Source organism: Podarcis vaucheri, assembly GCF_965113315.1.
Source record: "Podarcis vaucheri genome assembly, chromosome: 17".
In the NCBI taxonomy this organism is placed as follows: domain Eukaryota; kingdom Metazoa; phylum Chordata; class Lepidosauria; order Squamata; family Lacertidae; genus Podarcis; species Podarcis vaucheri.
Window position 1 is genome coordinate 33,505,349 of NC_138755.1, and position 26,604 is coordinate 33,531,952.

The 26,604-nt window shown below is 44.6% G+C and overlaps 1 protein-coding gene across 6 annotated transcripts; it reads left to right on the forward strand.

The window, feature by feature from the left end:
- Positions 1-447: 447 nt before the first annotated feature.
- KEL (Kell metallo-endopeptidase (Kell blood group)) lies at positions 448-26,604 on the forward strand. Of its 6 annotated transcripts, none has more exons than XM_082204794.1 (20): positions 448-605; positions 894-1,040; positions 2,770-2,803; positions 3,505-3,637; positions 4,037-4,240; positions 5,539-5,663; positions 6,517-6,663; positions 7,452-7,517; positions 10,441-10,629; positions 12,594-12,739; positions 13,096-13,225; positions 13,783-13,893; positions 16,068-16,166; positions 17,148-17,225; positions 18,765-18,868; positions 20,123-20,233; positions 20,571-20,638; positions 22,197-22,363; positions 24,036-24,131; positions 25,193-26,604. In XM_082204794.1, exons 3-20 carry the CDS (start codon positions 2,777-2,779, stop codon positions 25,367-25,369), a joined length of 2,178 nt encoding a protein of 725 aa, XP_082060920.1. In that variant the 5' UTR covers positions 448-605; positions 894-1,040; positions 2,770-2,776; the 3' UTR covers positions 25,370-26,604. The 6 variants fall into 6 exon arrangements, with proteins under 6 accessions (XP_082060920.1, XP_082060925.1, XP_082060922.1 ...); XM_082204799.1 differs by having other exon boundaries at positions 10,462-10,629; XM_082204796.1 differs by having other exon boundaries at positions 5,542-5,663.

The following is a 26,604-nucleotide window of genomic DNA, read 5'->3' on the forward strand; positions in this document are numbered from 1 at the left end:
CGTCTTCCAACATATATAAAAACATAATAAAACGTTAAATGTTAAAGGTCTGCCTTTGGATGTCTTCTAAAGGTTAAATAGCTACTTTATCTCCTTGGCTCTGGGATTGCATAACTCCATACATGAGCCAGGATTTTTGTTAGGAGAGCAGAACAGTTTGCTATGTATTTTTATTGATTTTTATAGATTTAGCTGCCCCTCCCTGCCCCCCCCGGCTACGCCCATGACTCCATACCCTCATTTCTTCAATGAAAATAGGGACATCCTAAGGAAAAGTGGGACATTCTGGGATCAAATCAGAAACCAGGGCAGCTTCTGTAAATCCGGAAAACCGGGACACTTGGAAGGTCTGGGTGATTGCATTTAGCTTATTACCCCTGCTTCTAGGGGGAGTGGAGGAGAAAAAGAAGGATCAATGGAATTCACACCTCCCATTTATTCCTACTTTGATTATTAAAAGAGGCCTGAGGGCCCCATTGTAGCAGGTTGAAACAAGCAGCGTGCAGCAGCCCGTATATCAGACCAAAGCAGGCGCATGAAGCTGCGGCAAGATGGGCAGGACTCAAGAGGCAGCAGAAGGATAGCACGAGCCACGGGCTGCCAAGGTATGAACGTCAAATGTTTGTGACCCACAAGATAATTGTGCACGGGAAGGAGAGGGGCAGGCAAAGGCTGCATGCAGTATTGAATCCATCCTGAGACAATGGAGTTATGCTGCAGGAAGAAGAAGGAAATGGTGGGCAGGGGGAAAAAAGTGGCTATGACCTGCTGTATGTTCCAGGAGGAAAGGGTGCTATAAGGGGAGGGTTGGAAGAAGCTTCCAAGTTCTGCTTTCTTGAAAGATGTTATTTTGACCAACCCTCTCTGCCTCTCCTCCTCCTTTGTGCCTCCAGCTAGGGAAGGGAAGGAAGGCTTTGTCTCTGATCTGGAATGATATTCTTTGCAAGCCCTTGAGGGGAAGGTGGAAGGAAGGAAGAAATCTTCAGGAGCACACATTTCGCTAGAGACTCTGCAGTGAAATCATGAGGACTCCACAGCAGGTAGTACAAAAGCCAGCTTTCCTCTCTTTCTGTGCTTTTATTATTTTTACCCAATTGCGTTTCCTCTTCTGTTTGCTTATCTTCCCGGCTGGTACATGTCTACGTGCTCCAAAATAACTTGGGTCAGGGGTTACAACGGCTTTTCCTAGACTTCTGACATTAAGATTTTACGTTGCGAGTTTTGGAATGCAGAATTTGAAATTTCAAAACAGTATTTGTTTCCAGCATCCCGATCCACAGGTCAATAATGAATTTTGTGAGTTTTCAATGCCAGGCCCACCTTTTTAGGGCAGATTAATTAATGATTAAGATGGTAGTGCATTTGAGCATGTACAGAATACCGTTCCACCCCCCTGGGTCATCTACAGCCATACTAGGCCAGAGGTCTCTCTTTTTAGAAATTAAGCAATGGGTATTCTTAGAATATGGGATGCGGGTGGCGCTGTGGGTTAAACCACAGAGCTTAGGACTTGCCGATCAGAAGGTCAGCGGTTCGAATCCCTGTGACGGGGTGAGCTCCTGTTGCTCGGTCCCTGCTCCTGCTAACCTAGCAGTTCGAAAGCACGACAAAGTGCAAGTAGATAAATAGGTACCACTCCAGCAGGAAGGTAAACGGCGTTTCCGTGTGCTGCTCTGGTTCGCCAGAAGCGGTTTAGTCATGCTGGCCACATGACCCGGAAGCTGTACGCCGGCTCCCTTGGCCAATAAAGCGAGATGAGCGCAGCAACCCCAGAGTCGGCCACGACCGGGCCTATTGTTCAGGGGTCCCTTTACCTTTACCTTTTATTCTTATAATAGTTTTGCTCCAAGAGATATATGAATACAATGTTTTCTTTACTTTTTTAAAAAGTTGCCATTTTTTGTTGATGCACCTGTGCAGTCATTATAGAGTACAGTGGTACCTCATGTTACATACGCTTCAGGTTACAGATGCTTCAGGTTACAGACTCTGCTAACCCAGAAATATTACCTCGGGTTAAGAACTTTGCTTCAGGATGAGAACAGAAATCGTGTTCCGGTGGCGCGGCAGCAGCGGGAGGCCCCATTAGCTAAAGAGGTGCTTCAGGTTAAGAACAGTTTCAGGTTAAGAACGGACCTCCGGAACGAATTAAGTACTTAACCCGAGGTACTGCTGTAGTCTATTAAGTATCTTTAGTCCTAGTTTTCCAAAGATTTGATTTATGTCAAAGATACACTCCAACTGTCCCTGTTTATCTTGTTTTCTGGTACCAGTCTCTTGTAGAAGGCTATAACTCTTTTTCCGTTTGGGAAGATGCCAGAAATACCTTTTAACAATTTTGTTAGCAGGCACACACATGCACTTGAGTTTTTCAGGTTGAGCTTGCTTTCCCAGGTTCCTTGATGTTAGATATTTGAGTGGTGGGAAAGATGCACCTTGACTCTGTACATGTTCTCACACATGCGCACATACATGGTTACAAAATTCCAGTGTCCTGCCTCCCACCCTACAAAGTAGGGTCTTATCTGGACAGTAAATATTGTTGCTTTTTATATGGTATTGCCAGATGATCCACGGTGGATTGTATTGGATATTAAATATTGCATTAAATGTCTTTGCATTTTAAAATGCAACTTTCAGAATAAAAGATGGAAATTCCAAAACGTGCAATTGCGGGAGAGAGAGCTCAGGCAGTGATCCTTGGGTATGAGAATGGGGTTTTAGAGATTCATAAGGGTATCCATATTTTCTTCTTTGGAAATGTTGCAGGGCGAGTATGAAAAAACTGCAAGTGCAACCCAAGGTAAGTTCTGGAAGTCTTGAAATCATTCAGATCTCTGTTGGGGCTGTCTGCAGTGCACTTGGGCATTGCTGATATTCTGGAGCTATTTATTTCTCTGAATGAGTGAAGGTACAGAATGGGTCACATACGGGAAACATAATTTTTGCATGAATTTGGACTTTTCTTCCTTAAATAATGTGTATCTGAAGAAGTGTGCATGCACACGAAAGCTCATACCAAGAACTAACTTAGTTGGTCTTTAAGGTGCTACTGGAAGGATTTTTTTTATTTTAAATAATAAAAATGTAAGAATGTCACTGTGCAATCCCCCCTCCCACCCGTGCAGGGTTTGTAGTGCCTTATCACAATTCTGGATTTGCATGAAGTCAAGGAGGGGTTGGGGAGGAAAAATCAATGCAGTTTGCACAACAACAAACTATTGCACGGGAGTGTGAAGAAAAGACCTTAAGAGGGGGAAAGTGATTGTTTAAAACAAGAGCAGAAGTTTGAATGAAGCAGAGGTGATGATGACGACGACAACAACAACAACAACAACAACAACATATTGTTCTAAAAAGAGATGTTCCAAACACTGTAAGCATTCATGTAAGCATTTTCATGAATACATTCTATGTGATGTGAAGAGAAGAGCACAACCACATCCCCTAAGTGAGAAGAAGTGATGGCTCTGTTTTCACATACTTTTTTTCTTCTAATTTCAGGCATATGAGGACTCAGGAGAGGTTGTGAAAAGACATCAGAAAGCCAAAATCATGTTCCTTTGTGCTCTGCTGTTCATCGCTTTCCTTGGCCTCCTGCTAGTCATTATCTTCACTGCTGTTACACGTAACCTAGGTACTAGAATACTCCTTCCCTCTGACTTACCCTTTTCTTGTCCATATGTGGGATTTCCCCTTATCACTTGTTCGCTCCCTTTGAAATGTAGGCAGCCAGTGGCTGGGACCAGTGGCTGTGTCCACATGTAATGCTAAACCATGGTTTTAGCACAGTGTTGGGGAAGCTGGGGCCATCCAGAAGTTGTTGGACTACAATACCCATCACACCTGACCATTGGCCCTGCTGGCTGGGGCTGATGGAAATTGGAGTGTAACTGCATAGTTCCTCAACGCTGGTTTAGTGCTATTTTGACAAGTCAGCACAAGCCTGAGCAAAACATCGATTTTGCACACTTCCCTTGTCCTCCCTACAGCCGTTGCCTATTCTCTGCTAAACGTTGTCTCTACATTTCTCCAGAAACATGCAACACTACAACATGCCTTGCGTTCCTGCTGAGGTTGCTGAATTCCCACAACAACACCATTGATCCCTGTGACGATTTCTACAGCTACACTTGTGGCAACTGGGAAGCTAACCACACGCGGGGGCTAAACATGCCGTTGGCGAATGTCTTTGATATGCTCTTGGAAGAAAACCAGCTGATCATGAGGCGGCTCTTAGGTAAGGAGAAGAGACAGATGGTGGCTGCTGTGTTCGGAATCCTTTACTATTGTGGTGGGGGGTGAGGAACCTATTCCAATAAGACGTGTCAAGACATCATCCATCACAAGAACACATATGCACCACTAGCACGAATAATGTTCACCCTATGCCATCATAAGAAGGTTCATCCAACTGGTGCATCCATCCATCATTAATAGAACCATACCTTGCGCAGAACCATTTCAGATGTTAACTTTTGATGTGGTAATGCCACCACTAGGTAACATTTTCCTGCTGTTTCGATGTGCTGAACCAAAATGTACTTTAAGGGGAAAGGAGGTTGTTTTTAATATATACTGAGCCTAAGCACATGTGACTATACATACCCATATATCCATTCCTTTTAATTCCTGCTTATTTTGATTCCTCTTGCCCCCTTCCCTCCCCCTGATGTCTTCCTCACTGTCAAAAGTTATATTGCATGTTTTGCAGTTTAGGGACTTGTCCTTTTTTAATCATGGAACTGTGCAAAGTGTTGGCCACGTTGATTGCACTATTCTAAGTAAATGGCTAGAATTCTTATAGCTCATAAGAAATAGCTAATTAGTTCTACGCTACATTTGAAATTCAGCCCCATCATTAGCACCCACTGTGTTCTGGTTCTTGTTGCCCTTTTAGCACCGTCAGGTCACAAAACTACAGTGACAGTAGAAGCCACAACTGGCAAAATTCCCCATCGGGGTCTAGACTTCAGAACTAGCCATGACACGTCCCCATACCTTCCTATTGCCTTCTTGCCAGTGTAGTATGCAGCCCATCTTTGCTATGTATACTATATAAAGGTAAAGGTAAAGGGACCCCTGACCATTAGGTCCAGTCGTGACCGACTCTGGGGTTGCGGTGCTCATCTCGCTTTACTGGCTGAGGGAACCGGCATACAGCTTCCGGGCCATGTGGCCAGCATGACTAAGCCGCTTCTGGCGAACCAGAGCAGTGCACGGAACAACAGGACAGAACAACAGGAGCTCACCCCATCACGGGGATTCGAACCGCTGACCTTCTGATCGGCAAGTCCTAGGCTCTGTGGTTTAACCCACAGCGCCACCCGCGTCCCTTTGTATACTATATAGACAGAGGCAAAAGAAAGACTGGCCAAGAAGCAGGATGACTAAGAGTGGCATTGGTTCTGCCTCTTGATCAAGCTGCCAGCATTGCTGTTTCACTGCGCATTTTATCTTCTGCCATCTCCAGGTTAATTTGCTCTGCTTATTAACGTCCAACCGTTTTTTGTATGTTACCTGCCTTCTCTTCCTCAGAAGAGCCACACCTGGGGTCTAACAGCTCAGCAAAGGAGAAAGCTGTACAGTTTTACACCTCTTGCATGAATACAGAACAGATTGAAGCTCGAGGTGCTCAGCCTTTGGAGGAGCTCATAGATAAGGTGATGACTGCACACAGATGTGCACATATACCCCCCCTTGCACAGATACGTCCTTGAATATATCTAGGCCCATCCTCTTCCTACCAGCAGTAGAATAAAACAACAAGTAAGTTGGAAAAGCTCAACTCATAATCAACCTGCATCTCACGTCACTAATGAGCTGGTGATTGTTTGGTAGGTTGTATCAATACAATGGTACCTCGGGTTACGAACTTAATTCATTCCGGGGGTCTGTTGTTAACCCGAAACCGTTCTTAACCTGAGGCATGCTTTCACTAATGGGGCCTCCTGCTGCCGCCATGCCGCTGGCTCACGATTTCCGTTCTCATCTTGGTGCAAAGTTCTCAACCCGAGGTACTACTTCCAGGTTAGCAAAGTTTGTAACCTGAAGTGTTTGTAACCCAAACTGTTTGTAACCCGAGGTAGCACTGTATTCGTTTTTGGCATGTATCCATAAAACACCAGCATTCCTTACAATGTGCCCTATCCTATCTTTCTACCCTTATTTCCTGTTATATCTCAAGTTGAGGCTAATACACCTTTTGGCTTTTGCTCTCATTTGTCCTTGTTACCTTTATCTCTTCCCCTCCTTCAGCGCCTCCCACTACTGAAATTTAGATTGCAAGACCTTTGGGAAAGGATTTCTCAAATTTGGGTTTTTGCTAATCTGCAAAGTGCCATGCATATTAATGGTGCTATAGTAATCACAAATCTTCCTCTCTTTTTCTGTAACTGATAAAGTGATCATAACATTCACATCAATCAAACATTGATTCCTCATACATCACTCAGGTGGAATTTATTCGAAATTGTGAAAAACAAAACCCAACTCTCTCATTTTGTATTTGCACAGATTGGTGGCTGGAATATCACAGGAACCTGGAAGGAGACAGATTTTAACCAGACTCTTCAGATACTCATGGGAAAATACAATACGTTCCCTTTCTTCAAAGCCTATGTGGGACCTAATGCCTCTGATCCAAGCACCAATATTATCCAGGTAGGGAACACCAGCAGGCAAAAGTTAGTTGTCAGAGTTGGATCATGAGAAGTACAGTCATACAGGGGAGCATTTTAAGAAAGTCTGCTGCTCAAAATCCTGTAGAGCTGCTACCAGTCAGTACATGCTGTGGGTGGGCAGAGTTCTGGATCTGTTTTGTGTTTTAGAGAATCCACAAACTGAGCCAAGTGCAAAAGACACAGAGCTAGAATTAAAGAACAAGGCACCACTGACAGGTCGTATTCAGAGTCTAGCTCTTTGTTTTTAGTACCCAAGTTGAACTAAGCCCACAAGCCTTTCACCCAACACTCTACGCCTGGTTAGCTGCCTTCATTTCATCAGCCTTGTTTAGCCTTTAAACAACTGCAAATCAGAAACCAATGAGCAGGTCTAGAACTGTCTACCTTTTGGTGCTGTCCAATACACAGCCAAGCATACAGAGCGCTGAGAAAGTACAAGTTCTGGTACAATTTGGACTTGAGTTGATAAGGGAGCACTGGGGCAGATCCCACTGTATACATGTGTGCAATGTGCATGCATATCAAATGGCCACCTGTGCAAATGCAATTAAAAACAGCATGCGCTGACATGGTAGACATTTGCTGCGGGCCCTGCTGTTTCCATTGGAGGGATTTCCATAGCGTTCAATATTCACCTTATTCCCCTCCCCTTATGAGTTGCAACTCTGGCATCATTAAACCCCCACAATCTTCTGGCTATTGTTTTTTTTTTGTTACCCCATCTATAATGACACTCATATTTATTCCGTCCATGTCTTCTTATCTCAGATTGACCATCCAGAGTTTGAGCTGCCTCCAGAAACACAGTTCAAGAAAAAAGGGACTTATTCCCAGGTAAAAAGTCCTACATGACAGTTGGGTCACTGGTGGAGTATTTCCACAGCCAGCCTTCATTGGTGTGGTATGAGAAACCATTGTTTGGAAAGTTATGGAACTGCTGAGAATTGAGGAAGTGTATTTGCATGTGCAAACATATCCTCTGGACATGGACATAGCCAGGATTTTTTTTTTGGGGGGGACAGGCCTTTTGTTATGGGGGGCAGAACCTCAGGAGGAGCGCCTCCACCCCCATCGTTCAGCCCAGACACCGAGGTCCAGCTCCGAGGGCCTTCTAGTAGTTCCCTCACTGCGAGAAGTGAGGTTACAGGGAACCAGGCAGAGGGCCTTCTTGGTAGTGGCACCCGCCCTGTGGAGCGTCCTCCCACCAGATGTCAAGGAAATAATGAGCACAAAACTTTTAGAAGACATCTGAAGGCAGCCCTGTTTAGGGAAGTTTTTTTGTTTTTGTTTAATAAATTTTATTAAATTTTACACCGTGATAACACAAACCACAAAGCGAGATGATACACAATAACAGAAAAAGAAAAAAGAAGAAAGGGGGGGGAGGGGGAACAATAAACAGATAAACAATAACAACAAACTTAATTCTTCACAAATCCAACCTTTTAAACTTCTTGGTTGACTTCCCCAAATCCCTCCCTCCCTTCTGAGTTTCCTTGTAATTAAAAGTAACAGCTTTCCAATATCATTATTAAACTAAAACAATTTCCAATTATAGTCCATCTTATTCACTTTTCTTAACATTCTAAATCCCGTTTATTTATTTATGACTTAATTTAATCCTAGGCCTATTTGTTTCTTTCAAGTAATTTCTAATTTTTTATATTACAATATTTATTCAAATAGTCCTTGAATTTCCTCCAGTCCTCTTGAAACTCCTCTTCTTTCTGGTCGCGGATTCTTAGGGAATTCTTAGGGAAACTTAGGGAAGTTTTTAATGTTTGATGTTTTATGATGTTTTTAATATTTTGTTGGGAGCCACCCAATATTATTATTATTATTATTGATTTAGGGTGGCAGGTGCCCCTCCCTGCCCCCCTTGGCTATGCCCATGCCTGTGTTCCAGGGCTGCTAGTCTGAAGATAAATAGAAATTCAAAAAGTGGCACATATGGGGAAATCAGGCCAGAGTCAGTTTGGTCTTTACAGGGCCAAATAGAACTGGATTGGCTGGGGGTGTCGCCTGGTGGATCTTGTATCTTCGGTGCCATCTTCTGGCCATCAGCTGTGGCAGTGCTGGAAGAGCAGGAGGTGGCAGGCTAGCTGCTCATCATTTAACAGGTTGACCTTGTGGCACAGAAGATAAGATGCTGGGGTCCAGGGGCGCCGACTTATAAAAAATATTGGGGGAGCCCGCGAAAGCTCATGAATAATAAATAAGCTCATGAATATGCAGATAAAGTGGCGCCGCCTCCTCTTGAGCGAATAGGGGAGAGCATGCTGCGCCTATTAATCAGCTCCGAAGGAAATTGGGTGGAGCTTTTGCTCGGGAGGGAGGGCAGGAGGCATGCAGCCCGACCCTGTGCATTTTGGGCTGGGGGAGGGGTGGCGGTGGTGCTCTGCTGGAGGGGCGCCCGAGATTATTGGGGGGGCGGAGCCCCCCAAATGAATTTTTGAGGGGGCTCGGGCCCCCTCAGGCCCCATGGAGTCGGCGCCTATGCTGGGGTCCCACTGCCAGGAACTTGGTTTCAGACCCCAGGCAACATATGCTATATTATTATCTGTTTATTTTTACCGTGATGGGACTCAAGGCAATTTACAGATATAAACAAGATAGAAAAATCCATCGTTAAAATGCAATTTAACACTGGCAGAATTTAAACTATATACATATATAAAATCTGTTTAAAACATACCAATAATGACAATTAAAAACAGTACAGCACTCGTCCTGGAATTAAATGCAGCCAATTCTCAAAAGTCTGGTGGAACACGGAAGTCTCTTCGCCTGTCTAGCTTCTCTAGGGAGTGAGTTCCAAATTCTGGGAGCAGCTATGTCCCCTCTTTTGTGACCCCCCCCCCAAGCATGTCTGGGAAGGTTGCGGGACCAAGAGAGGAACCTCCCCTGAAGATCTCAAAACCTGGGTAGCTTCGTATGAAGGAAGACGGTCTTTCAGATAGCTTGGAACTAAGCTGTGTAGGACTTTATAGGTCACAGCCTTCCCTTTGAATTGCGCCCGGAAACAGACTGGTAGCCAGTGAAGCTGTTCTCACAAGGGAGTCGTATGCTCCCTATAACCAGCCCTGGCCAACAATCCGACTGCAGCTCTTTGCACCGGTTGAAGTATCCGAGCACTTTTCAAGGGCAGGCCCACATAGAGCTCATTACAGTAATCCAAACGTGGTGTAACTAAAAGGCATGTGTCACCTTCCAATGTCTGCATTGATTCAAATAATCTTGGCCAGAGAAACCTACATTATATTTAAGAGTGATTAATCTTAAGTATAAGGACGCGTGTGGCGCTGTGGGTTAAACCACAGAGCCTAGGACTTGCCGATCGGAAAGTCGGTGGTTCAAATCCCTGTGACGGGGTGAGCTCCCATTGCTCGGTCCCTGCTCCTGCCAACCTAGCAGTTTCTAAGCACATCAAAGTGCAAGTAGATAAATAGGTACCGCTCTGGCGGGAAGGTAAACGGCATTTCCGTGCACTGCTCTGGTTCACCAGAAGCGGCTTCATCATGCTGGCCACATGACCCAGAAGCTGTACGCTGGTTCCCTCGGCCAAGAAAGCGAGATGAGCGCCACAACCCCAGAATTGGCCCTTTACCTTTAACCTTAAGTATGGGTTGAGTTCAAGGACAGGTGGATAGTAAAGGGGCCTAGGGAGCGGTAGGAGGTATCTGAAGAGTTTTATACTTTGGTCTAATGGATGCCTCAGAGATGGAGATTCTGTTTGACAGCAAGGTTTCATTTACAGGTTCTGCGTTTGTACTTCCAGTACCTCACAAAGCTAGGACACCTGATGGGAGGGCGTACAGACCTTACCACCACTTACATCGCCTTGGCATTCTCCTTTATCTCCAACCTCCAGAAGGCAGTTACACCCTTGAAGATGCGAAAGGAAAAACGGATGCTATTTTACTCCACTACCATCAAGGAGCTGCAGGTATATATACATCCTGCAGCCATACATGGCGCTGTGGTCTAAACCACTGAGCCTCTTGGGCTTGCCGATCAGAAGGTCGGCGGTTCGAATCCGAGCGACAGGGTGAGCTCCTGTTGCTCTGTCCCAGCTCCTGCCAACCTAGCAGTTCGGAAGCACTCCAGTGCAAGTAGTCAAATAGGTACCACTGCAGCGGGAAGGTAAACAGCATTTCCGTACACTCTGGTTTCCATCACGGTCTCCTGTTGTGCCAGAAGTGGTTTAGTCATGCTGGCCACATAACCCAGAAAGCTGTCTGTGGACAAACGCTGGCTCCCTTGGCCGGAATGCGAGATGAGCACCGCACCCCATAGTCTCCTTTGACTGGACTTAACCGTCCTTTACCTTTTACCTTTTAGTGGAGAATAACAAATATGTCAGGTGGTATTCACCTAACAAGTCCCATCAACAGATACTGTACCCTGCACAAGAATGTCTGGTTGCACAATGCGAGTTTCTCTTCATGTATCCCAGTGCCCCCCAAACTGGTTTGCTGTGTGTGTGTCCGGAGAACTCCAGAACAGTACGTGGGGAGAGAGGGCATCATTTAATCTGGCAAGCTGAATTTCTGGTGCTGATGGCACATTCAGCACAGTGTGTTGTTGAATCGCTCCCATCCAGTTCATTATGGAGATCTGATGAAGGCTGCCCTTACAGGACATACTGGTCTTTCCCCCCTGAAATGGTTCCATTTTTTGTTGTTCATGAGTAATCTATATTATAATGCACTAGGAGGTTTTTGAAATGTCTGGCACTGATCAGTTGAGTCTTCTTTATATCATAGACAGGCAGGCTAAGTAGAAGGGTGTCTGGTTGCCATGGAAGGAGAAAGAGGAGAAGCATGGGTCTGGGAAAAGGAGGAGTCAGAGGTAGCCTTCATTTGAAAAACTGGAGTTAAGAGGCATACAGTCAGTGGAGGAGTACTACTGCCTTCATGCCTCGCTTGTGGGATTCCCAGAAGCATCTAGCTGGCCACTTCTAGATTACAGTAGTACCTTGGGTTACAGACGCTTCAGGTTACAGACTCCGCTAACCCAGAAATAGTACCTCAGGTTAAGAACTTTGCTTCAGGATGAGAACAGAAATCATGCTCCGGTGGTGCGGCAGCAGCAGGAGGCCCCATTAGCTAAAGTGGTGCTTCAGGTTAAGAACAGTTTCAGGTTAAGAATGGACCTCCAGAACGAATTAAGTATGTAACCAGAGGTACCACTGTAGAAGGATCTTTGGTCTGCTTCAGCAAGTTTCTTTTGGTTTTGCACTCATTATACAGTAAGCCTGCGACTTACGTGCATTTAACTTGTGTGCATTCAGCTTTATGCATACAGCAAAATATAAATATAAAAAATACAAATACAAATACAAATATAAATATGGGGGTGGGAGGGAAGTGGGCAGTGTTCTGGAAAAAAAATGACTTTGGCAATCCTGCCTGCCATTGAACCCAGTGGGTTTTGACTATATGTGATTTTGGCTTTAGGCACAATCCTTGGAGGCTAACCCTGGCATAAGTTATAGACCTACAGCATCTTACTGAGACACTTCCCAATAAGATTTTCATGTTCTGGTTGCGAGGGTTGGGTGGGTGCTTTCTATTTTATGGGTTTCATCCAACTAAATTCTACTTACAGTAGAGTAGACCCATTAATGGGCCTAAGTTCGTCATGTCCATGCACTTCATGGGTCTCCTCTGAGTAGATTTCCGTTTACCTCTCCCATTTGCCCCTACAAGGAAGTATGCACTATTGAACTTTCACATGAACACGGGCATAGGATCTGATTGCCCATTCCAGTGCATGGTATGTTCTTCATTCATTCATCCACAGTATGAGCCTTTCACTTCAACAACCATTACTAAGCAATGCTTACTGGGCATTTTGTAATTATTTTCCCCTGTAAAATCACTTAATTCTGTTTGAAACTCTTTTAAGGAAAAGGCTCCTGCCATTGATTGGCTGTTGTGCCTCCAGGCTGCTTTCTACCCGGTGCAGCTGAACATGTATCAACCAGTTGCTGTGCATGACATGGAATATTTGAAAGGGATGTCGCAACTAATTGGAGAATGGCGGCACAAAAGGTGAGGAGCTGGTGTGTGGTGCTACACAGTGGTGTGCAGTGATTTTTTTTGGTAAGGGAATAGTTAGGGCCAGAAGTACTATTGGATAACTTAAAACCCATTCTCTTAGGGTTCTGTAAACCTCATACCCAATTCTATTTTTTTGGAAAAAGAGGTGCTGGAACTCACCACGAACTTCTCCCTTGTTCTCTTAGAATGGCAATGGCGCCCACCTGAGAGGTGCTGGAGCTGAGCTCCTGTGAGCACTGGCTGAAAAAAGCTCTGCTCATACCTGTGCCTTCTTATTCTTGCACATTTGAAATGCACCTGTGATGAAGTGAACCGCTCACATTCTATTTTATTTTATTTTTTTGCAGGGATGTACTACAGATCTACATGATACTCTATCTGGTTAGGAATCTGTCCCCAGCTCTGGACAGACAATTCGAGGAAGCTCATCAGGAACTGACAGACAAGTTGAATAGTAGGGCAACAAACTCAGAAACGGTGAGCTTAGTTCCCTTATCTCCCACATTTTAACAGTGAGCTGGAAGTTCCACTTAGAAACTTCCACTTGGGCATTAGGGGGCATTGGTGCTCAAGGAAGGGACGAAAGGCTTAGCCACACTTCCTGTTGCCCCACTGCTTTCCCCCAGGGAAAACTGCTCTTTAGTGCTCAGTTGGAGCAAACAGCAATTTCGGTTTCCCCAGATAGATGTTTGCTCCAGTTAGCACTAAGGAGCATGTTTTTGCTCAGAAAGGGGCAGGGCAAGGGGAAAACTGCTTGGACTGTGTGTGTGTGTGTGTGTGTGTGTGTGTGCGCGCGCGCGCTTACATACAAGGGGGGGCATTTTTAGTTCAGCATTTGCTCTCATTTTCCCAAGCTAGATATTTTAATGTCAGCGTTGTAGGGCGCATGGACAGCTGCAGCAGACTCTTGTGTAGCTCTTATTCATCTTTGGACTTATTCAGGAGAGCTTCCCTGTGGATTGTGCCATAGTGTTCATCTTTCTTTCTTTCTTTCTTTCTTTCTTTCTTTCTTTCTTTCTTTCTTTCCATTTTAGGTAAGAGCTGAGCGTTGGAGAAAATGCCTACATGAGACCAGCATGTTCTTTGGCCCTATACTTGGGAAGATGGTTGTGCAGGAGATTTTCCCCCAGAAGGCCAAGGATCTCGTAGGTATTCAACAATGCCAGACCTAGATTCGCTTTCCTTTATCCTGCTGCCCTTCTCAACTAATATCCTACCTAAGTGCAATGGCTGCTCTTGACTCTTGACTGGTCAGGGGAGAACACATTCTGGCAGGGGGAATACCGCTGGAGAGTAAGGAATTCACATCCACTACCCAGTAGTGATGTATGGAAGTGAAAGCTGGACCATAAAGAAGGCTAATCGCCGAAGAATTGATTATTTTGAATTATGGTGCTGGAGGAGACTCTTGGGAGTCCCATGGACTGCAAGAAGATCAAACCTATCCATTCTTAAGGAAATCAGCCCTGAGTGCTCACTGGAAGGACAGATCCTGAAGCTGAGGCTCCAGTACTTTGGCCACCTCATGAGAAGAGAAGACTCCCTGGAAAAGACCCTGATGTTGGGAAAGATGGAGGGCATAAGGAGAAGGGGACGACAGAGGATGAGATGGTTGGATAGTGTTCTCAAAGCTACCAGCATGAGTCTGACTAAACTGCGGGAGGCAGTGGAAGACAGAAGTGCCTGGTGTGCTCTGGTCCATGGGGTCATGAAGAGTCGGACACGACTAAACAACAACAACAATAACTCTATGCCAACCATGGCTTAGGGTCACCTTGATTACTCTGCTCCCAAGCATCTACATCTCCCAGTCTTGTTTTTACAGCATTTCCTTCTCCTTTCCCCTCTGCTTCATATCTATTCTTTCTTTCTAGCTGAGCTTCTACAATCTCTCCATCTCCTGGCTGTTTCACCTGGGCTTTGAAAACCTGCCTGGTTTTCTCTGCCCACTCGCAAATCCCTCCATGCATCTCTTATTGCTTGTTCTGGTGGTTCCTGTAGAACTGATGCAGGAAATCTATGTCTAGATAAAATATCTGTCCACAGCAATGTTATCCTGATGTGAGTCAGCTGTGCTACCTTTATGAGGACAAAGGGAAGTGCACAGCGGGTTCTGCCATTGTTGGTGTTTCTGGAAGGTTTTAACATTGTATGGTAGGCCAGGCCATGTGGGCTGATATAGTACAGTATGATGTTGAATGATATTGAATTGATGAGGCAGGTTAACGAGCTCACTAAAACAGGGTTCATTCCCCTACAGCAGTAGATAGGTTCTATGCTTATGAGAACATTTTATTCTTTTGCTAGTTATGCTGTTTCAAATGTTCCATTTATATTTGACTTCACTCAGTAATGCTTTCTTTTGAAAAGTTTAAGATATTTTTTTTGTTGACTTTGCTAAATGTGCATTCTACAACTGACCTCCTCTGTCGTGGTTTTTAACAAATGTTTAGGATATTTTAGTTTCCTGTTAATTATGTTTGAATGGATGTTAATTGTCTTTAAATGTATACTTTATATCTGACTTTCTTCAGTAATGCTTTGTTCTGGATTGTTTTGATATTTTAATTTAGGTTGTAGACTGATTTGAGATTGCCCCCCCCAAAAAAAATATAAAGCAGCATAGAAATTAAATTAATAATAATAATGTCAGTGACACATCATTTCTATAGCAATGCCTTTGGCTGAACCATAGTTTAGGGTTATGTGCAATGGGAAGCCTCAGAATTATGGCTCCCCATTTCCTCTTCCTGTCCAACATCAAGCTTTTGCTTCCATTTTGACTAACCCCATTTTTTGTTATGTATGAACCCTGAACTGATGTTAATGTTAACTATGGCTTAGGGAAACCAGACAGGATCAGAAATGTTTGGCGCTAGTCAACTTAGTTTTATTTAGAGTAGACCTGTTGGAATTAAGAGCCCTAAGTTAGTCATGTTCATTTATTTCCCTGGGTCTGCTCTGAATAAAAGTGAATTGAATATGATTTAAAGTTAGCTTCCCTCTCCCACAGAAGATTAACCACAATTTGTCCAGGTCTGTAAATAATTATAGTTATAATTATAAAATTTTTATTATTTATACCCCACCCATTTGGCTGGGTTTCCCCAGCCACTCTGGGCAGTTTACGGAATATATAAAACAAATAGCAGTTACATGAAAACTGAAGCAAAATCTTCCAGTCCTTTCCTCGCAGCTGCATGGGAGGCTTGTGAACCTGATATTTGTTCATGTAACACTAAACTATGGTGTAGCATTATGTCTAAATGCAACTGATGTGTTTCCTTAATTGTGCGATTTCTGTACTTTCTCTGGCCAGGCTGAGCAGATGTTCTCTGAGATCCGAGATGCCATCCACAGCCATCTGGATCAAGTGGAGTGGATGGGAAGTCAGGCCCGCCAAGAGGCCAAGGAGAAAGTATGTATGTGTTCCCGGATGGCTATCAGGACTAAGGTGTGGGTATGTGGCTTCATGAGAATCCAAATCTGGAGAACAATCGTGTTCTCCAGCTCAAAGTCCTTGAGATCAGTGGTTGGGCCACAGATGGATCCATGAATGTAGCAGGCAGAAGGGTTAATTTACTGACAAGTCAAGAGCTGACCAGGCTCCTAGTATTTATACTAGTCCTCACTAGATGTCTGCTAGTCACAGGGACTGATATTACATACTTCCTTTTCTTCAGTATCTGAGCTTGAAGCTACATAGCCCTAGATTGCTCACCAGCCTAAGTCCCAGCAACGGACTCTTAAGGTCTTTGGTTCAAGCCCCACAGTCCTTTGACAGAGGTCTGCGTACATCTGAGCTTGCATTATCCACCTTAGTGAAGGGATACGGGAGGTGTATTCTGGACCAGGCCTTGAGTAATAGTCACATATCTAAATCTCAGGAGGAAGAATTTGTTTACATTCCACATTCATTGTCAGGGACTGGACTGAAGAGGAGGAGGAATGGTGGAGATCGCCCTCCCCTTCTCTTGTAGCTTCCAGAGAAGGGGAAAGCAGTATCAAATTACAGTAGGGCTCTGAGGAAGATCACATCTCGGACACAAGGGAACAGCAGGGTTATGAGGTGTTAGGAGAAGGGGAAGGCAGAGCAGCCAGCTGACACGTCACTGGAAAGCAAAACTGATGCCTCCTTCTCCCAGAACACAGCATTCGTTAAGAGTGCAGAATGCGGCGTTCGTTAATGGGGAATGACTGGATTTCTTTGTCTCCCACTGTGATGACTGAATAAACTCATTAGGAAGGACTATCTTGGTTTCCGCCCTGCTTCTTGCTTCCACCGGGGGAGGGAGAGAATTCCCCAAGCCTGACATTCATGTATATAATTTAAAAGGTGCCACTGGATGTTCAAAGCAAAACAACATCAGTCCTCTTGATAATTTTCCTGTATTTTTAGATTTCTAGCCTCCAGGTGGAGATTGGCTACCCAGAGAGCATCCTCCAAACAGATGAAGTTGACAATGAGTATCAAGAGGTGAGTGGATCAAACATTGCTTGCAGTTCCATGGTATTGCCTCCTGAAAGATGGTTCCCGTGGTACAGGAAGGTTTCAGTTTCACTGCCCTGGAACTCTGTTTCATGCTTCTCCAGTGACATTTGAATCCAGCCTGTGGCTACTATCTCATTGGCTCCTCTCCAAGAGAGATGAGTTCGACATTTTCCTCAAATACTCCTCAACCATTTTTTACGGCGTCTGCCGTACCTTCCCACCCACATATACACAGTAGGATGCTAGCTCTGGGGCACTGGGAGGGGGGTGCAAAATGGTGGCCAGACTGCCAACACAATTAGGGGGGAAGAAAGAAGCCATGTTGTTGCTGCTGCTACTGCTAATGGCGAGAGATCCTTTAGTTAAAGTTTCAAATCATCCAGCGCAAGAAAAACAGGGAGTAGGCATATTTTGTTCATGTGTGGCTGGATACTCCAGGAATTTACAGTGGATTTTTGGAAACTTCAACTAGAGCATGTTTTTTGCTTAGATCTTAACAGTCTGGTGATTGGGAGGATTTTCTCGCAGTATTTGCTTAAATCAGACGAACATGAAACCATATTCAGACAAGCCTGCCTGATAGACTGCGTACTCAGGTTCCACAGTGGAGCAGCTAATCTGCTTATTAATATTTGCCTTGTGAGTGAAACATGTTTGTCAGTTTACAAAGCAATCCAAACTTGCAGTTTGCTGTGCAGGGTGGGAGTTGGACAAGGCAGTGGTGTGTGTGTGTGTGTGTGTGTGTGTGTGTGTGTCTACTACCATGGAACACCTGACTGTGCCCATCTAAACTACAGTGGTATCTTGGGTTAAGTACTTAATTCGTTCCGGATGTCCGTTCTTAACCTGAAACTGTTCTTAACCTGAAGCACCACTTTAGCTAATGGGGCCTCCCGCTGCCGCTGCCCCACCGGAGCACGATTTCTGTTCTTATCCTGAAGCAAAGTTCTTAACCTGAAGCACTATTTCTGGGTTAGCGGAGTCTGTAACCTGAAGCATATGTAACCTGAAGCGTATGTAACCCAAGGTACCACTGTATTTGATTGAAGCTACTGCAGGTGATATTCCCACTAGCATATACTCTGAAAATGGAGTGTTGAGGGGGGTGGGCTAGTCAAGGATCTGCTGAATGCAAAGTCAGCCCAGCTGCCCGCAAGTTGTGGAAATGGGCCCAGTCCAAGCCTCTGCATTGCACCAGCCTGCAGCAAGAGCTGCAAACCAGAGTTTTCATCCACTATGTAAGCTCCCACCAGGGTTTGGGATTGTGCCCTCAGGGTGCTATTAATCCACATCAGGTTGTTTTGTCCTTCTTCTGCCTGTCTTTCAGTCACTATTATATTTTATTATTGCGTTCCATAGTTTTTTATTTTGCCGTATTTTAAAATGACTCGTCTACAATATATTCAATAAACTCTTGGTGCATTTTTAATGCACCTGACTTTTACATTTTGTCTGTATATTAAGAGTGCCAATAAATTTTGTTCCGTCTCCCCTTCTAATCCTATTGCTTGATTTTTCTTTCAGCTGGAGATTTATGAAGATCACTTCTTCCATAATGTAGTTGCCTGCCTGAAGTCTCTGAGGAAGAGATTCTCCCTGAGACTCATCAATCCCCATCTACAGGATAAGTATGTTCTCTTTGTACGATGAAGGAGAGATTATGTGAATGCAAGACAGACAGTGATACATAACAAGGAGAAGTGACTTTGCTCCGTTCAGTCCCTTCTCTGTTTTGTGGATTCACTCCCATTCTACGTGTCTTGTTTTAATATAGAGAGTTTCAAAAATTAATCCAAGGACTGGCACATCACAATTTGCTACAGCATTAATTATGCATCTTTGCACTAATCCACTACCACATATATGTGGTAGCATCAAGATCTTCTTTACACTGTAATCGAAGCAATGTACATGTGCGGTACCCGGCAAAATCGTAGTTCATGCTCTGTGGTCTGAAGAAAGTCCAGCAGATTGCTAACTCAGTAGTGCAAGATCAAATAATTTGGAACTTCCAAAAGCAGCGAAGTTGTTTAGATAGGGCTCATTTTAGAAACATCCCTGAATCAGATTACTTAATGACTTAACACTTGGTGGCAGGAAGGGGAATATGAGAGAGGACTTCAATGAAAAATTGTTGCATATGAGATAATTTCCAGTGATATGAAAGCTCCCGTGATAGCTCATTCACAATTGCATCTCAACCCTTGGTGTTTTGGCTATAATGTAATGAGTGCATCTCTTTTTGAACCAGTACAGTGGTACCTCGGAATGCGAACAGGATCTGTTCTGGAGCCCCATTTGCATCCTGAACACAACATAAGACGTGGCAGTGCATCTGTGCATGTGTGGGTTGCATTTTGGTGCTTCTGCGCATTCGTGTGACGTCATTTTGAGCGTCTGCGCATGCGCGAGTGGTGAAATCCGGAAGTAATGCGCTCAGTTACTTCCGGGTTGCCGCGGAGCGCAACTCGAATGCGCTCAACCTGAAGCACATTCAACCCGAAGTATGACTGTACTACAGTGTTACAGTAGTACCTCGGGTTAAGTACTTAATTCGTTCTGGAGGTCCATTCTTAACCTGAAACTGTTCTGAAGCACCACTTTAGCTAATGCGGCCTCCTGCTGCTGCTGTGCCGCCAGAGCACGATTTCTGTTCCTATCCTGAAGCAAAGTTCTTAAACTGAAGCACTATTTCTGGGTTAGCGGAGTCTGTAACCTGAAGCGTATGTAACCTGAAGCGTATGTAACCCGAGGTACCACTGTACTACAAAGGTGAGGCCCGTTGAGTAGATCAGGAGGAACGAGATATGGAATAAAAATCATAGCCCAAGTCATTCCTTCCTTCACCATCTTTCTTTCTTTTTTTTAATGTTCTATTCCAGTTGGGAAGTTCCCCCGTGGTCTGTTCATTCATACTATTCACTGAGGCGACACGCTGTCGTTTTCCCTGCTGGAATGTTCCGCAACCCTTTCTTCCATACCGAATTTCCCAGGTAAGGACTAAGTGGCGCAGAACTGCTCGCAGAACTGCTGCCCTTCCATTGAACCATGCTGCACATAGCAGTAAGAAAACCCCCAAAAACCCGCCAAAGCAGTTTGATCAGAAAGTCTAGTGAGACAGAAATGTGGGCACAAATAATGATGGCTCTCCCATGCTTATCTTCAACAATCTGAAAAAAAACCTGTAACCTTACTTAGAATACGGAGTCCACGGGGAGGGAAACAAAACCTACATCCCTTTGCTGATGTTTTGCAGGCTTCCCACATAGAGAGCCTGTAGATTACAAGCCATGGAGGTTTCGCTAAGCCCTTGTCTTGTGTGTTTTTCAGCGCTGTGAACTTTGGAGCCATGGGGTTTTTCATGGCACACGAACTGCTGCACTCCTTCTACGATTATGGTATGTAGTGGGAGGCATTGTAGATAATCTGCTGCACCTTCCGTTATTTGAACTTGTGGGGTCTTACTTCCCTAAGTGCCAGAACAACTCATTATTGCCCAGCTGTTCTGTGTGCTGAAACCCAAGGCACCAATTTCTCAACTGCAAAGTGGCTTTGGAAGGAGGCAATTTTCATTGGAGAAGTAACAGGCAGGAGGGAGGTGCTTAACCCTTCTCCCAGCAATGCACCCTCAGGTTTTGTGTGCCCCTTCCACCCACCCACAGCCTCCTTTGCTCCAGCCATGTTTATTTCTTCACCAATGTGGACCTGGAACCCTAGCAGTGGGGAATGTGACTAGGAGAGGTAAGGGGGGAAAGCAGCTTTCTCCTGGCCATCGCACATTGCCCCTTCCCAGTGCTGCTTTGCAAAGGAGAAGCAGAAGCCAAGACTTAAGTACATCGGGTAGCTAGCCAGGTAGCAATTCTTAACCAAAAGTGTAAAATGCAAACTGAAGTTAAGACAGAATTTAAATCTACTGAAAAACCCAGCAAGTTCTGTATTGACTCCTTTGCCTCCCTTTTAGTTGAAACCCAATTATTATTATTATTATTATTATTATTATTATTATTATTATTATATTTATTTATTTATTTATTATTTATACCCCGCCCATCTGGCTGGGCTTCACCAGCCACTCTGGGCGGCTTCCAACAAAATATTAAAATACAGTAATGCATCAAACATTAAAAGGCTAAATAAGGCTGCCTTCAGATATCTTCTAAAAGTCTGGTAGTTGTTGCTCTCTTTGACATCTGGTGGGAGAGCGCTCCACAGGGCGGGTGCCACTACCGAGAAGGCCCTCTGCCTGGTTCCCTGTAACTTGGCTTCTTGTAGTGAGGGAACCCCCAGAAGGCCCTCGGCGCTGGATCTCAGTGTCCGGGTAGAAGCAATCCAGCTCATGTCCAAACCCTTAACCCATCCTAAGGCACATTTAAAGCTGCCCTGTTTTTGATGATGTCATAATAACTGAGCTCTGAATGGTAAATAGTTTGTGTAGACTCTATATTTGCCTAGGACCAAGGAGAAACGAAGTCCGGCCTTGACTTGTTTGTAACCACATGGATGATACAGTCCCCCCTACCTCCTTTTTAGGGACTGTAGAGTACAGAGCTTATCATGTCAGTCTTGCTTTACTAACATTCACTATGAAAAAAAACACTTAATCCAAACATGAGCAGTTAGTACCCAAAGTTTGCTACACACACTCCACATTCAGATAACCAAGCAGGGAGCATTTTTTCCTTCTTTGCCTTTTGCTGGTTGACCGAGGAACAGAGAGAGGGAGGGGGAGCAATCAAACAAATCAAAGAGCATTTTTTCTGGGCTTTGCTGGTTTATTTTGGCTTCTGGAGGGCAAAATTCCATGGACAGGTACGCATTAATAATTTCCCCATAGGAATTAATGGAAATCACGGACTCATTATGTGAACTCTAGCCTAATGAACGATTCCCAAGGAACACGTTGCTGGTGATCACCACTTGGGACTTAACTATCCTGGATTTCCTTTCGGTTCACAGTGTTACCCGAGAACTGTCTTGCCTGTGATATGAAAACACTGGCACAACGTATAGACTGTCTTGTGAAACAGTACGAGAGCTACTCCTTGAAGGGCCACAGCATCAATGGCTCTTTCACCCTCCTGGAGAATGCAGCTGATACTGGGGGACTTGCCATGGCTTACCAGGTACCAAAATCTGATAATCATCAGAGCTTGCAGGTACTCCTCAGTCCTCACTTGCAGCCACCATGCTGTTTTCTCTTTCCACATATCCTTGTTGCCACTGTCTCTTAGCTGGTCCTCTTCACATCACCCCACTATGGTCCGCCTTGTTTCTTCTTTTATATCTTATTGCTAAATCCATTTGAACTTACCTTTCTTAATTGTTTACCCCACAGTGAGTAGGGGGTTTTTGTGTCCCCATGCTTTCATGGATCATAATTTATCATCTTAAGCGTGTTAGTGCCTGCTCTCAATGATGTTGTCCATTAGCACTGCTGCTAGATGTTTCACATTCAGCTTAAGAAAAACTGGGTGTGGGAGATTTCCATGCGGAGACACAATTTCACCCAAGTACACATGTTCAGTGGTTTGGGTACAATGCTCTCTTGGAGTGAAAACTCCATGTAAAATACCAACTTCTTTGTAATTTTGAATTTATGCATGATCATTTTTAGTCTTTGTTTTTAGATCTTTTTCTGTTCTGTGGTGTAAATTGCCTTAAGACTGTGTGGTCAAAGGCAGTACATTGCTGTTGCTGGTATCTGCCTGTCTTGAGAGACAATGGAGTATGCCTACAGGGGTGAAGTCAAACTGCTGCCTATACAGTCATACAAGACATACAGTGATGATGATACAAAACGAAGATTGATTATACTGGGCAAGCTTATATGCAGATGTAATCAACAGAGCCGTGCAAAAGGGATGGAGCAGAGGAGAAATGGAGAATACCGTATTTTTCGCCCCATAGGACGCACTTTTTCCCCTCCAAAAATGAAGGGGAAATGTGTGTGCGTCCTATGGGGTGAATGCAGGCTTTCGCTGAAGCCTGGAGAGTGAGAGGGGTCGGTATGGCTCTCCGCAAGCTGTGGGAGCCCGGCGCAAAGTTGCGCCAGTCTCCCAAGGCTTTTGGAGAGCTGCCTGCATTCTGAAGCCCGGGGCGCGCTGTGACGCGCGCTCCAGGCTTCGGGCAGCTCTCTGCAAACCTGGGGAGACCGACGCGACTTCCCGCGGGCTCCCTAGGCTTTTGGATAGCAGCCTGTTCTGGGGGCTGGGGTCGGGGGAAGCTCGGGCTTCCCCAGCCCCGCGTCTGGGGGGGAAATAATTTTTTTCTTTATTCCCCCCCCCAAAAACTAGGTGCTCCCTATGGGCTGGTGCGCCCTATGGGGCGAAAAATACGGTAAACCTGTAAGACTTAGCAAACAGAGGGCTATTTCTCACTCTGCCGATGGGCACTGTCTCCCTTGGGGAATGAGAGGTCATAACAAGGGGCTCTGCAATGATGCTGGGACCTCAGATCTTCCATTTCCCACTGGGCGTCTTCCAGCCAGACCAGGGAAGAGCAGAGTGCAACTCAGAAGATCCGGTGCCTTTCTGTTTATGGCAGGTGTTCCCTCCACAAAAGTCCCTCCTGCTGCAACAGGTAGGGGAAGACGACAACCAGAAGGATCGAGGAAAGAAGAGGCGGGAGCAAAACCCTGCAGAGTTTCTTAGTGCATTTCTCAGTAACCACTGAAGTTCCCTGGGTGTCCTAGTGCAAAGGAGGTTTCCCATTCAGAGGATGCTGTTGGAAAGTCATGCTTGAAATAGGGAAATGTATTTTGTAATCGAGAGTTCTTTTCTCCCCTTTTGCCCACAGGCATATAAGAACTGGTTGGAAAAACACAGAGAGGTGAAGAAGTTACCTTGGCCTGAGGTCTCACACCACCAGCTCTTCTTCATTAGCTTTGCCCATGTAATGTACCCTTTGCTACCTTTTCGCGTTTCCTCTGTTTTGCTCTGGCTGGCTTTTAGCCACATCAGTCCCATCTCAGCTCTCACATCCTTACACACTGCCTCCATTCTTTTTGGAAGCGAGTACAAAACTATTTTTTTGTAGGGCAACAGCAGTCGCTCTTCATTTCTCCTGGGCTTTTAAAGCTGTTTTTGCTTCCGATGTAGTTTGAGAACAATTAGAAGAGGCTGTATTTTATATGATAAAAATTATTTTTAAAAAAATAGTACAGCACACTAAAGTCAGAAAGGAATTAATTTCACTTGCTTTTCATCTCTTTACTTATTTGAGAGTCACTGCATCAAATGTAGTGGGGTTTACTTCTGAGTAGATCTGCATGGAATTGGGAATTCTAATCTGAGGTAGTCATTGTGAAAACTGCAGCAGGGTAATCTTTATTCCAGATTAATGTAATGCAGAAAACCTTTTGTCTGCCCATTGTCAACTCTCGCTCTTCCCACCACTTGCATGAAGCTCCACACAGATTACCCTTGAAAAAAATATGGTCCTCGACAGAAAAAAAGTTTGTCTACTTTGGACCCATACAAGCCACTGGACCTAACAGCATTTATACATGGGTGTTTTCCACCAGTGTAGGTTTTGCTGCTCAGAGCTGGCTTAACATCTTTTCGAGTAATGTTTGAAGCCTGATGAAAACCTGCAAGACTTATTTCTTTGACAAGAGACCATGGTGGAGCAGAAAACTAAAACGGACATGGACAACTGCCCCATAATACCACCCCAAAGAGTTGACAATTATTTGGGTGCTTCTCTCAAGGCTAGACTTTCCATGTAACGTAAAAGAAGACCTTAACTCGTGCAGCTATCAGGACCTAAAGGTCCTACGTTACGTTACATGGAAATTCCAGAAGCCAATTTGTTCTAGAATATGTGTGGTTCCGCTGCCCCCAAACTTTCTTTCCCACAACGAGAGCTGAGTGGAAACGTGACATAAACATGGAGGAGAAATGACTCACTTGTTAACCAGAGGTCAATTATTCACACCCCTCTCTTCTCTGCAGGCAATGTGTGGGCGCCAGAGCTCTGAAGGACTGCAAAGCTTCTTGCACAGAGATCCCCACAGCCCCCCGCCACTCCGTGTCCTTGGGTCCCTAAGCAACAGCGAAGATTTCTCCAGGCACTTCCACTGTCCGAGTAAATCACCAGTGAATCCAGCTGTGAAGTGCCACATCTGGTAAAAAGAAGAAGATGCTGAAGAGCATGTGGGACTGTTGGTGCAAAAAGATGGAGACAGACACTGAGGGCTCATGAGGATTCAGTGGTGTCAGCGATGTTTGCAGTAGCCACTTACTCCATTCCTTCCATGTGCAATGCCCCTTCTTCCTCCGCTACGTCCATCCAAGTGGTCAAGGTGGAAGAAGATTCCATCCTTCCATCAAGAAGGAAGAGAATACAGAGAAGATACTGTGTTGCAAAAAATTTGCTACTTCTTAAAAATAATAATATCCTCAATGGCCTTATGGACGACTTGGAACTGAGGAACTGAAGATCAGTTGACAAGTCTCCGGTGACTGTGTTTAGTGGCTCTTTTCCAATCAAAGATGAAAAGAACAGTGAGAGACTTTCTGAATAGTATAACCCGTGCTATTTTTCTAGAAAAAGAAGTGTCAGAACCGTGAACGCCTCCTTTGTTCTCTTATAATGGCTATGGCGTCCACCTGAGAGGTGCTGGAACTGAGTTCTGCCAAGTTCTGGCTAAAAAAAAGCCCTGACTATAACCACATGGAACAATGAGACACTAAGATTCAATTCATGTCAAACATAGCTAACCGTAGTTTAGACACAAACCATGACCTAGTTCTTGGTGCCACAGGACTTGTTGTTTTTGCTGTGACAGACTGTCTACCCCTCTCATTAAGGTGGTAAATCTGTGTCTGTACTACTTCAGAATGCAAGCAAGGGTTCATGTGACTGCTTATTCTCCATACAAAAATTTATTTCCCTATAGAAAACCAGAACATCTTGCCTTCTCCTTTACACGCTAGTTTCATAAATTCCAGGATTATTCTATATTTAAGAGTATTCCATCATCGAAGTCTGAAGTCGTACACTCAACACACAAGTTGACCACTTCATTGAGAACTAGGCCTGCCATGGTTTGATCTTCTAAATCCCCAAAGGCAAGCCATAGTTTAAAGTTGCTTATTTGCTTTTGTCCCCTCAGCTTCATATGTATTCCTCCACCTCCATGGTGTAGTGACCAAAAAATGGTGATAGCTATGGTTTTGTGAATTTGGACTGTGCTAAACTATAGTTAGGGAACACCATGGTTTCCAAACCCACTTCAAACCATGGTTTCTAACTCTGGTTTGCTGACTGTTAATAAATTATCATCTGTCAATTTAGACATCGCACCAAAACCATGAAAAGTTAAGGTTTGGTGTGATGTTTGACTTGAACCTAGATGAATGTA